At 38.6% G+C, this 13,194-nt stretch overlaps 1 protein-coding gene across 2 annotated transcripts in view; it reads right to left on the reverse strand.

The window, feature by feature from the left end:
* Window positions 1–3,690: 3,690 nt before the first annotated feature.
* Window positions 3,691–13,194, reverse strand: part of LOC109106990 (zinc finger, MYND-type containing 8) — a 47,389-nt gene continuing 37,885 nt past the window's right edge. The window contains exons 8-17 of one of the 2 annotated variants that reach the window (XM_042766227.1): window positions 11,274–11,844; window positions 10,992–11,151; window positions 10,757–10,873; window positions 10,493–10,657; window positions 10,081–10,237; window positions 9,473–9,947; window positions 9,220–9,367; window positions 9,038–9,127; window positions 8,717–8,912; window positions 3,691–7,687 (exon numbers count right to left, since the gene is read on the reverse strand). In XM_042766227.1, coding sequence (XP_042622161.1) covers window positions 4,290–7,687; window positions 8,717–8,912; window positions 9,038–9,127; window positions 9,220–9,367; window positions 9,473–9,947; window positions 10,081–10,237; window positions 10,493–10,657; window positions 10,757–10,873; window positions 10,992–11,151; window positions 11,274–11,844 — 5,477 coding nt within the window. In that variant the 3' untranslated portion in view covers window positions 3,691–4,289. Of the gene's footprint in view, window positions 7,688–8,716; window positions 8,913–9,037; window positions 9,128–9,219; window positions 9,368–9,472; window positions 9,948–10,080; window positions 10,238–10,492; window positions 10,658–10,756; window positions 10,874–10,991; window positions 11,152–11,273; window positions 11,848–13,194 lie in introns of both variants that reach the window. The other variant, XM_042766226.1, reaches the window with a different exon arrangement.

The raw sequence follows: 13,194 nt of genomic DNA on the forward strand, positions 1-13,194 counted from the left end.
GCTGAATAAAGTGATATTTTTGCTGAATAGTTTTTGATATTTTTGCACCAAAATGTATTTTCGATGCTTCAAAAAATTCTAACAGACCCTCTGATGTCACATGGACTACTTTGAAGATGTTTTTATTACCTTTCTGGACGTGGACAGTATACCGTACATACATTCTCAATGGAGGAACAGAAAGCTCTCGGACTAAATCTAAAATATCTTATACTGTGTTCCGAAGATAAACGGAGGTCTCACGGGTTTGGAACGACATGAGGGTGAGTCATTAATGACATAATTTTCATTTTTGGGTGAACTATCCCTTTAAGGTTGAGCAGACAGTGGCATTCAGCTCAGAGCGCAGCCGAGCCCAGGACTCTGATAGTGGGTGACTCTATTCCCTTACGAAAATAAAATCTGTTCAAGTGTGCTATTAGTATACTTTTTTTAAACTAAAAATAGGAAAGTATGCTTTTACTTTACTTTTTATGTACTTCTTAGAAATGAAACTACTTCTCAGAAATGGGCTTTATGTACTTCTCAGAAATATACTTAAAATGAAAATTTAAGTATACTTGACTTATACTTACAAAAAGTCTAAATATATTTCAACTATACTTGTGCTCCTAGAATCCGTGATTTCATTGTTATATGGTAGAGGGCATTAGTACACATCTTCTGTACAGAATTTCCAAGAAAACACAAGTGAAGAAGACAATGAAACAACAGTTACTAACACATGTAACACGATCATCTGACATGAAACAGCATCAAAACTGTAACATTATGGAATAAAATGTAGACTGATGAAGAGGTAATAATTATAGTCAAGCTTTGGGTTATTGATCGACTCCATCTACGTTTTGATTATCATTCTGAATCCAATTCATAGTCTTTTTTCAGCTTTTTGTTCAAAATGTTATTTCTTTATTTTTTTTTATGAAACTTATCCACATTAAATTGATTAAAAAAAGAAAGCATGAAGCTAGAATAAAATGTTTTTGTTTACAAACAGATACCCTGTTCTTTCTTTGTATGTTTTGTATGTTCAGATATTCATATAACAAAATATACCAAATTAAAACCTAAATAGGGACATAGTAGTATACTTAAAGTATGATGTAAGGTTCACTTAAAGAAAACTTATGAGTATACATGCAGTATAAAACTACTAAACTAAACAATCTGGATTTTATGTTTCTAAACAAAACATGGCTAGAAGACAGCTGCAGTGCAACAGTCCTCAATGAAGCAGCCCCTAACTTTACTTTCATGAGTGTCTGCAGGACTGTTAGGAGAGGTGCAGGTGTAGCTGCTCTATTTAAAAATGTATATCAATGCAAGCGTCATATGGTCAGTACTTGTCTTTTGAATATCTAGGGATTGTGTTGAAAGGTGCTCCACACATTCTGTTTATCATTATTTACAGGCCTCCGAAATACTCTCCAGTCTTTGTTGAAGAGTTCACAGAAATGTCATCAATGATTTCCTCTGAGTTTGACTGTTTCGCTATTGCAGGGGATTTTAATATTCACATAAATAATGCAGAAAACAAAATTACAAAATAAATTATAACTGTTTTAAATACTTTTGACCCAATTCAGCATGTGCATGGACCCACACACAAAGGTGGACACACTCTAGATTTAATCATCAGTAGGGGTCTAAACATTTCATCCATTGTTATTAAGGACGTAGCATTATCTGATCTCTTCTGTATTGTCTTTGACATATTGATCTCTGCTACCACTGAATCTAGATCTGTCTCTGTCAGAAAGAGATGCATTAATGAGAACACTAGTATGCTATTTATGGAGACTATATCTTTAACACCAAGTATTTCTGCAGACTCTGTTGATCTTCCCCTTGATTCCTTTAACTCAAAAGTTAAGAATGTTATTGATGATATTGCTCCTGTAATAGTCAGTAAGAAAAAAAGCAGACAGAAATTATCTTGGAGAAAATCAATAAAAGTACAGAGTATGAAAAGACAATGCAGAAAAGCTGAGCGGATATGGCGGAAGACGAAACTTGAAATTCACTATAGCATCTATAAAGCCAGCCTTCATGCTTTCAATGTGGAACTAGCCACAGCTAGACAGAGTTTCTTCTCAAACCTTATAAACAGTAACTTAACACTCACACTCTTTTTACTACTGTTGAGAGACTGAAAAACCCCCCATGTCAGATTCCCAGTGAAATGCTCTCAGAAAGCAAATGCAATGAGTTTGCTTCCTTCTTTCAAGATCATTAATATCAGGAAGGCGATTAGCACATCCTCAAGTTATGCAGAGGTCAGACAGATTCAGTGGCAATATCAAAAAGATACTGTCTATTTTTGAAGCAATTGATAGCAAAATTTTGGAAGAAATAGTGCAGCACCTAAAATCGTCAACCTGCTTGACACACTTCTCACATCTTTTTTCAAGTGTGATTAACGGTTTAGAAGCAGATATCTTAGAAGTGGTGAACGCCTCACTTCTTTCTAGGACTTCTCCAAACTCCCTGAAAACTGCTGTTGTTAAGCCCCTACTGAAAAAGAGCAATCTTGATAACACCATTTTGAGCAATTATAGACCAATATCAAATCATCCTTTTATAGGCAAAATGATTGAAAAGGTAGTTTTTAATCAGCTGAACAAATACTTAAACTCAAATAGCCACTTTTAAATCTATACTCAAAACTCATCTGTTTAGCTGTGCATTTATTGAATGAGCACTGTGCGATGACAACTGATTGCACTGTATTATGTATTCACTGTATTTTATGTAAAATCATTTTCTATTTTTTACTTTATTTTTTACTCATTTTCAAAGATTTTTAATTCCTTGTTTTATTTTTGTGATTATTTTTTTCATGATATTTTACTTTCTTTTATGTAAAGCACTTTGAATTACCATTGTGTACGAAATGTGCTACATAAACTTGCCTTACCTATTTTTTATGACCATTTAGCTTATTCAAATCAAGTCCACAACTTTTTTTTTTTTTTTTTTTTTTTTGTGGTCACATAGCAATTGTCATCAAGTTTCAAAAAAGACAGAACTCCAGAGGGTTAATTAAACTGTCACACTAGCAAGCACAGATCCACCCGGGAATTATAAAATAATTTAAAATGAATAATAATACACCATCCGGTCATCTGTCGAATACTCATTCTAAACATATTATGATTTCTAATTCTAATGTCAGGTAGGCCTAGTCTTTAGGGTATAAAGTGCGGATTATGAAATGCGGACTATGTCCCACCCAAATGTTCTGTTTTAATATGTAATCTGTTTGTAAATGTAAAATATGTTGCATATGTAAAATATGTAAACACAGAAAAGAAAACAGCATTAGTAACTTATCCACAAAAAAAATTAAAAGTTAGTGATGGGTTACTTGGATTGCTTTGGGTGGAGGAAATTGGATTTTAAGTACAAAGTGTTTCAAGTAAATTTAAACTTGTTAAATGTACTGCAAGTGTGTTTAACAAACCATACATAAAATGACCATACTAGCAATTACTGAAATATCACATCAACTACATTCTAATAAATCTGCAAAGCATTTAAATGTGCCCTGCCTGACATACTTGCATTTTAGAACCTTTTAAATATCAAGTTAATTTAACCTACATGAAAGTTAACTTGACCATGTATAAAACATTCCAAACTATTTTAAACTCTTCAAAAACTTCAAAGAAAACACAAAGATTTTTATTATAATCACAAAGAATTTAATTGAACAATTGTAATGAACATATGTAGTGGCTTCAGGTCAATCATTAACAATAGCCTTCAGACACATTAAATGCTGGCTAAACTTTTACCATACAAAGACCTTCTTTTAAAGACATTTTTTTCCTTTAAACATAATTTTAAACCTATATGGCTTATTACTTCTCTATTTAGAAAAAAGTAATTAAAAACACACCTGTATATACACAAATACATACATATTTACATGTCTTGTTTAATTCTTAACTGTGAAGTTATCCATATTTTTCTTTAAAATAGAACTACAGGACAAGATATCATCACATAAGAAGTACACCTGAAGATGTTGACAACATCAAGGCCTTGTAAGTAAAAAACATAAAATTTTCAGCAAGAAAAGAGTACAAAAGAGACCTTCAAGTGCAACATTCAAACCCATGCTAATTTAGAAAGAAAAATTGTCAGTCAACAGTTAAGATGAATGACTTTCATTATGGGTTTTCAGATTCTGTAGACTTTGCCCTTGAGTTGTCAGATCTTTCTTTTTTATCATCTTTCTTTTCTTTGCTCCTGCTTCTGTCCCGTCTGTCTCTGTCACTCCCTCAGCGTTCGTCCCGATCTCTTCTGTCACGATCTTTTCCTCGTTCTCGTTCACGACTCCTTGAGCGTTCTCTTCTCCTGTCCCTGCTGTCTCTGTCTCTGTCACGGTCTCTTTCTCTGTCTCTGTTCTTTGCTCTGTCTCGGTCATGGTCTTTTCGGTCTTGCTCCCTCTCCCTGCCACGGTCTCTGTCTCGATCTCGGTCTCGGTCTCTCCTCTTGTCTCCATCTCCATCTCTGTATCGGTCAGACTCTCTGCCTCTACTGCGATCCCTCTCTCTACTGTGTTCTCTCTCCCTTTCCCTGCTGCGGCCCCGCTCCCTATCTCTTTCCCTGCTCCGATCTCTTTCCCTGCTCCGATCTCTTTCACGATCCTTTTCTCTTCCCCGGTCATACTCATGCTCCCTGTTCCAGCCCCATGATCGTCCACCATGTCCACCTTCTCGATCTCGGTCTCTCCTCCTATCTTCAGACAAATCACGCTGTCTCTCTTCAGATAACCTTGAGGAGGAATCTCTGTCACGTGAACCACCATCAAATCTACTCGGACGATTATGTGGCTCTGAACTATCTCTGGTGGAACAGCTTCGCCTCCTCATTTCAGGGGAGTGCCGTCTCCAGTGGTCATCACGGTGGCTGTCTGGGCTGTGTCCAACTATACGGCCTTGTATTGGTATAGGACCTTCAGGAGGTGTCGGAAGCAGAGGTCCACGAACAGGTCTAACATCTCGAACATCACTTGGGGTATCATCATTGTAGTTAAATCGTGCTGACTGACCAACTGGTTCCTTTTCATAATGTCCTGGTGGTGGACCTCTCGGACCACCAAACTGCTGCACCGATGGTCCCCGGTGCTGGTCAAAGTCTTGAGATAAATTTCCCCGTGGTTCGTCAAATGATCCCCTGCGTTTAGGTGAACCATGAAATTGGTTTGGAGGTGGAAATCGCTGTCCCGACATTTCACCTGAAGATCCAGGGGGTCCTCTTCGTCCATCAAAGTGGTTTGGCAGTGGTCCCCTAAAAGGAGGCCCTTGTGAATGTATCTGGGGCTTCTCTATTCCCTGATGATATGAGTTTCCACCATCTTCAAATTGATCACCAGGCCCTCTTGACATATTAGATGGAGGGCCACGATCCCCAATGTTATGAAGAGGAGGTGGGCCTCTTGGACCAGGGAAATGGGATGGTGGTGGTGCTCTATTATCAAAGTGATTTGGAGGGGGACCAGAAAATGGTGGAGGTGGGCCCCTGGGTGCAGAGAAGTTAAAAGGGGGTGGAGGCCCATTAAACCTTTGTCCATCAAAGCTGGGAGGTGTGGATGATGGTGGCCCCCCAGGAGGTCCTCCTCTTCCTACAATATGCTGAGGGGGCAATGAATTCATGGAATTATCAAATATCTGATGAGGAGGACCTCTCTGACCCATTGGTTGGAATGGTCCTCTTGGTGTAAAATTTGGAGGCAGTGGAGCAGCATCTAACTGAGAACTGCTACCCCACTGATTCTGGAAAGGTGGATACGATCCAGGTGGTGGATACTGAGAATGATCATTATCCACAAGGGGAGGAGGTGGACCTTGCATTGGGGGAATCTGCATTGGAGGTGGTCCTGACATTGGAGGAGGGAGATGCATGGGTGGTGGAACAGCAATTGGTGGTGGGCCTTGCATGGGAGGTGGACCAAGAATAGGCGGAGGGCCAATTGGAGGAGGAAAAGACATTGGAGGTGGAATGTTAGCAGGGTTTGTTGTTGGTATGTGCTGTATATGGGAACTGTGAGATTCCATATAAGATGAGTTGTCTTGGATGACATCTTGTGGCACTCCTGAGTGTAAAGATGTAGACAAAGTACTGATTGTTGAAATGTTATAATATGTGGTTGTAGTGGTCTCAATAGGCTGCCCAATGGATGAAACTGGATCAGCTTTTAAAATACTGGCAGAATTAGGCCAAACCTCCTCAAAACTTTTGATCTCAGATTCAATGGGGTCATCCTTCGTTTTGGGATCCTCTTCAGGTTCTTTTTCCATGTAGCTTTCAACTAACTCTGGGTCAATTTTTTCCCCTAGTAACGGAATAAAAACATCTGTGCTCTTTGTATCAAGAAATGGCACCTCTTCGCTCTTGCTTCCTTCCTCACTCTCGCCCCCTTCCTCAGATCTGGATGCTTCTTGGTCAAGGATGGCAGACTGCGCTGAATCTAAGGTGGCAATGACGTGTGACAGGGGCATATCTGTGGTTGCAGAGGGTTCCTCTACTGATGCATCCTCGGCAGAGTCCAGCTGTGCAGTCTGTGTGTCTGCAACTGTGCATGCTTGTGTTGGTGATGTTTCTGTCACTGTACCTTGTTGTGGAGAGGTTTTGTCTGTGGTAAGACAAGATTCCTCTTCTGCTACTGTGAAATCAGACGTCTGTCTTCTACTTGTAACAGCCTGTCTAGGGTCTCTACTCTGCCTTGGGTCTCTTCTCTGGTTAATAACTGGAGTGGCTGAAGTCTTTGCCACCAACTCTTCAACCTTTTTACCAAGCTGCAGCAATTGACTGTTAGCCAACAGGGATGTAACAGGCTGAGAAATCAAAGTCTCTGGTATTTGTTGATGAACTGGTTCCTCATGCTTCTGTTCCTCAATTTGTTTTTCTTCAAGCACTTTTTGATGTTCAGTTAATTTCTTAGCACTTGGATCAACCCCAACATCATCAAAAAGAGAGTCATCCTCAGGGTCATAAGCTACATCATCCATCACAGGGGTGACCTCTGCTTGCTTAACTGCAGCTGATACTTTGGTTGTATCATGGGTATTTTCTGTACCATAGCCAACAGCTGGGTCATATTCTTCCTCAGGATCATACGGCCTATCATCCTGTACTTCTACCTCTTTACCCTTGGTTATTGCAAACTGCTGTACAATTGGATCTAACAGGGACACAGAAGGTACAGCGACATCTACAGCACTTTGATCTGAAGGTGATAACGAGACATCAGAATCCTGCTTCTTCTTACCAAAAAGTGATTTCAGGATAGTCTGAAGTGGTGTGGAAGAGACTGTAGATGCTACTGAGACGTTGGAGGATGGAGAATTGCTGCCCGTGCTAATGCTGACACCAGGCACTTTCACAGAGGACAGTAACGAAAACACAGATGAGACAGAACTTGAGGACTCTGAGGCACTAAGGGGTGGAGGGGTGTCTGGGGGAGTTGAGCTTATGGCATCCAGACTAGATCGAAGAACTTTGTCCTGTTTTATTTCAGATTTACCAATAGTTGATGGTTTTGGGAGGCCTGTTTCATCATCTCTTAGAGTTTTAGAACGTTTTTCTTCATTCTCTAGAGGGGCTCCAGGACGCTTCTTGTCCTTCTGGCATATTAACAACCCCAGGAGAAGATTGGGACGAGCTGGTTCCAGCCCTGCAAAAAAAAAAAAAAAAAAATACGAAACATTATTTCACAAATAAAATTATCTACTTTTTCTAATACATACTACAACACCTACATAATATGTTAGAAATATACATTAGGAGAGCTTGTTCCACATTATACAACAAACTGGTAACTAAAAACTTTTTTTTTTTTTTTATTTATGTGCCAACCAAATTACCCTCTTAATGTACACATTTAATGAGCAAACAATCATTTAATATAAGCAAACTAGATTACCACAAAATACTTATTTTAAGCATAAATGTTCCCTTACACACACACACCATAAAACCTCTTAATTACATAAAGTTCTAGATATAGCAGCATTTAATTAATGACAGCACTACTCATGTTTGTTCCTCTTGCAAACTTATGGCAATTATTACAATCATGTACATTTTATGCAACATTTTGTCTCAGGATAAGAAACTTGCTGGCGAACATCAGTAAGTCAGTCACCGCTTAGGCAGGTTGGACGATTCCTTTTACTTATAAGACAAGACGCTGTCCAGCATATAACTAACCACGGTTGCCATGACATTACAGCTAGTCCTACAGCAGACACCATAAATGGCCATTCTTAATTTTGATATTCAGCAAAGTTATTACATTTTTAGTTAGTCACTTTGAGAAACATTTTAAACACTTTTTTTTACAATGAAATATGAACCTGAAAAAATAGGGCTAGGACACAAATATCTAGAACATCAAACTTGGATTTATGATATATTTTATTAGACAGTCTTCAAATACATGACAACTTGTAGACAAAAATAAGACAAGTCACAAATAAGTATACAAACAACTTTTTCTTAAACAAGCTCGTATTGTAGCACATTTGACATGGCCAATTGTTGAACAAGCTTTCCATTTACATAAAAGAGCATTTAATACAACTAGACCTAAATAATCATCCTTACCTGATGTTAACTTCAAAAAAATCCTTTTTTTTTGGTCTGGGGAAAACACTAAGATGATTCTTTAATGAGACTTTATAATATATTTGTATATGCTTACCTGGTCCATCAAATGGCAGAAGCTTCGCAGGAAGTGGGTCTTTTGAGCTCAAAGGGATGAGGTAAAGGTCTTTAATGCGCTTGTTGCTGTTTGCCACTACTCCAAACCGCTTACGGCTACTGAAATAAGAAAACAGAGACACATACGCCACCTCCTCTTCTTCAGTTGCTGGATGGAAACGAATAAGACTTAGTTCCTGAAAAAAGAACAGTCAGCATTAGAAAACAGCAATCAGATGAATGAAGTACAGTTTATACTGGTTTGATTCTATAAGTTTTGAATTTGATTCTAGTGCATATGAAATGTTTTTTCTTTTCATACTTTTGATAGTGAAGTCTTCAACTTTCCCACATAATCCCACACAGTGTGTGGTGATATTCTACCACCAATATGAATAGTGTCAGGCAAGTCCTGCAAATAAAATAAAAAAAGTTGTTAAAATGTAATGTGAACCCTAACATTCTGATATTAAGAAGTTTTAAGAAAATCCTTGCAAAACAAACCTCTTTAATATGCTCAAATGATCCTGACACCAAGTAGGCTTTTGTGACAAACTTGGCAACAGAGTGCATGTTTATGAATCCTTTCCACATCATCTCTTGTCCCGACAAGAACAAAGCGGTTTCACCCTCAGGAGGGGGCTCTGACATACTGATAAAAAAAAAAAAAAGAAATCCTAATTTTGCTACATATTAAGACAGGAAGACATTTTACATTAAATAAAATTACATAGTTTTTTTTAATTCAATCCTGCACCTGGTAGTACTGGACCCATAAGATGCCGTTTTTGGGATCACAGGTCTGGGTATAGATGCTGGGGCAGGAGGGGGCATAGGCAAAGGACCCTTTGTTTCTACAACCACGGGTTCAACAGAAATAGGAATATTTGCTGGCATAGCAGGAACAACAACATCAGGAACTATCTGAGGCACAGATGCACGGTGACCAGCAGTACGAGGATCCCTTCGAGTTATTGTAACAGAAGAGACTGCAGGTACAGCAGCACTGACTGGGGCCTGAACCACAGGAAATACACTGCTTGGATCCTCCATTACAGCTGCAGAATCAGGCATGGGCGTCTCAGGACCGGAAAGAGAGGAAACTTGAGGGAGATCAGCAGGAGATTTGGATGGTCTTGACTCTGATTTAGACTTAAAAGAGTGCTCTGGCTTTTTAGGTGCAGACATTTTGTTTTTTTTTAATGGTGGTTCATCATCTGCCAACTTCTGTCCTGAAAAATTAGCAACATTTAACTGAATTATTCAGCTATTAGAAAAATCATAGGTGTATGTACAACCAGTAAGAGCCACTTTCCAACAGTTCTTAAGGGTATGTGGCTTTTTATTGTGGTAATACATTCCCACCTGTACAGATCTTGCAGTTCAGGTCAAAGAGATGAGCCCTGTGCTCTGCTGTAGTGTCTTTCAGCATACTACTAAAGATATCTGGCATTGAACTGCCTTTCCCAGTAGAGATTGGGGCTTGTGATGCAGAAGTAGGCCGTGTGTCCTCCTGGGAATCCTGCTCAAAAAACAACATTGGTCAAAGATAGAAGGAAAGGATCAATAAACAATCTTTAGAATCCTATTCTCATCCATTTATGCATACATGTTTATATGCACCCATGTAAAAGAAAAAAATAATTAAGATGAGAAAGGTGGCAGGTATGAGAACAAATTCAGCAAGTCGCTTTGGGAAACTGAAATGACAGTGATACAGATACAAAGGTTTGTGGAAGATTAGATAGATCCGGAAAGCAAGAAAGCCAGAACTTACAGCAGCAGAAACCAAGTGGGGAGACTGGGAAGTGGCAGGCATACATACATCTCCATCAGACATAGAAGGAGGAGCCTCCTCCATGTCCACATCTGGGGGAGCACCCTCCTGTCTAGATCCACTTTTGTGCTGTCCTGACTGGGATCTCCCACTCATATCCAGACTCTTTAGGAGTAAGTACATAATTTAAGCAAACAGTACAAGCACAGTATCAGAGCACCACAGTTATCTGAGTTTAAACAAACAATTTTCAACTTGTTTTACCTCAGAGATCTCAGATTTTCTCCAGTCTGACATCTCCCTGGAAAGAAGTTCTTCTGGACTCAGTCTCACCAGCCTGAAAGGACTGATCTCGCCACCAACCACGCGATAGAACAGGCCCTGCCACACAAATAAGTAAAATAATACATCTCTCTGCATTGTTAGATCTCATATAGCTAATAAAATGCACATTTCAGTACAATATAATGGTCTCTGACATAAACATACAGGGGCTAACCTTGTTTTTGGGGTCCTTTAGATTGAACATAAGGGACCTGTACTTGTTCTTGTACTTGTTATCAGTGTTCATATAAAGGTTAAACATCTCTTTCTCAATGCTGACAGCCAACTTTCCCACTTCGCTCTCAGACATTGAGAGATCATCACTGTCACTGGCCCTGTGGCACAATGATGAATTTAAATTCATATTTCAGTTCAAGTAAAAATCATTTTAGATTTCAATTGCACATTCCCAAAGAACGTATAAATGAAAACATAAAGCTCTTAAAACATCTCTCACCTTTTATACAAGATATCAGTCAGTGATCGCCTGATATTGGATCTCATCTGGTTGTTGGGTGGTGGCTGTGGAGGAGCAGCAGGTGCTATGGGTTGGGTTGGTTTAGGTGCTGAGTGCTGGGTGGATGACCCTGGTGAAGGTGGGGTTCTAGAGGTGGGAGAGGGACCTGGCTCTGCAGAGTCCTTTTGCCCTGCCTGTGGCTGTTTTTTTGGGATAGTAAAGGTGCTCTTGCCCACGCGGAGCGCTCCAGTGGCATGGTGGCGAGATCCGGGGGGGCCTGAAGGTGATAAAACCGGAATTGGTGGTGGGGGAGGTCCTGGCTTTTTTGCTTTGCCCTGTATGGGTATGGGCTGCTTCCTTAACTCTCTACCACTGTTCAAAGGTGTTGCAGTTGTTTTGCCTTTGGGAAGAGGCGAGGTGGCAGCAGCTGCCTTTGTACCCTTGGAGCCAGGAGCCTTCTTCCCCACTTTGGGAGCAACATTAGATGCAGGAGGTTTCTTGTCAGTGGAAGCTGTTTCTTTCTCTGGCTTGACTTCCTCATTGTCCTCCTTTTCTTTGTCTTTTTGGGCAGCTGCTGGAAAACAGAAGGAACAAACTGATTTATGAACACAGAAATTAAATAACCTAAGTACAAATAATAAAATATTACAATTCACAATATGAATTTGAAGTATTGTGAAATGCTCAATAGTAGTGCCTTGCCTTGACACTGTAGTAACTTTCTCAAGTTACTGAATATGAAGACCACCATTACCAGTTAAGAATAGGCTCAACGAAACAAACAAGAAAATGTTTAACATGTAAGCTTTATTTAAGAAAATATTGTCTTAAAATCTTATTCAATTCTCATATCTAATGCTACTTGACTCACAGACCAGTCAGCTGTATTTGTATACATATTACTCAATAATATTCATTAAAATGTATTAATCACAACAATCACTGTGTGACAAGTGATTTAGTATATGTTACCAACTAACTGGAGCATCTATCACTAAAATATTAAAGTAAATTAAAAACGATAAAAATATAAGATGAATGTTAAGGGTTCATAGCACAAACATTTCAGTTATTAAGTGACGGCTCAATTTTGGAGCCAAAATTAGATCGACTACTGCTTTGTTTTCATTATTTTGACAGTATATACATCTCTAATCCAATTAAATCCCTTGGGAAAAAGTCTGAAAAAAACAATATTAAAATGCTGATAGTACTGTCAACAAGCAACAATATCACACATTAGGTATATAAAGCATAAACATCCTGATGTAATAACTCATGGAAATATTATTCAAGATCTTTAAAAAGGATAATCTTACCAGCTACAGGGATGGAAAAAAAATCATTTCAATATTCAATATGACGTTTATAGATATATTCAAGTGTATAATAACTGTACAATAAACTCTCAATAACTGGATCTCAGTTCTCTTGTATTACAGAAATGTATCTTTAAAAAGCACTTCCAAGAGCAGGTACAAAGTGTACAACAGAGCATCAATGTAATCTCACTCATGTGTTATCCACATCAGAGAAATTTCTGCATATCTTGATCAACACAACACAAACAACCCTAGGCAACCTTACATACACTAATGCCACATTTAAAAGGCTACAAACCATATGAACAATGCAGCTGGGACCAACACAAAATTTTGCATTCATTTTGATTTTCTATTTCATAATTTTCTGGTATCAAAGTAATGCCCCACATTATGCTTAAGGTATTTTTTTTTCTTTCTTTCTTTGTTTTTGCATATGACAAACAGAAAACTTTGCAATAGTCAACCATTCCAACTAAAGCAGAAAACTTGTGCTCTAAATGCAATCTCTGCATCAAATCAACTGCACTGAGCCTTCAAACAGGTACACTATGCTCTCATTATATAATCTGTTCATTTTCAAACATTTAATAAGACCA

This window comes from Cyprinus carpio, chromosome A11 (assembly GCF_018340385.1).
Source record: "Cyprinus carpio isolate SPL01 chromosome A11, ASM1834038v1, whole genome shotgun sequence".
Classification (NCBI taxonomy): Eukaryota; Metazoa; Chordata; class Actinopteri; order Cypriniformes; family Cyprinidae; genus Cyprinus; species Cyprinus carpio.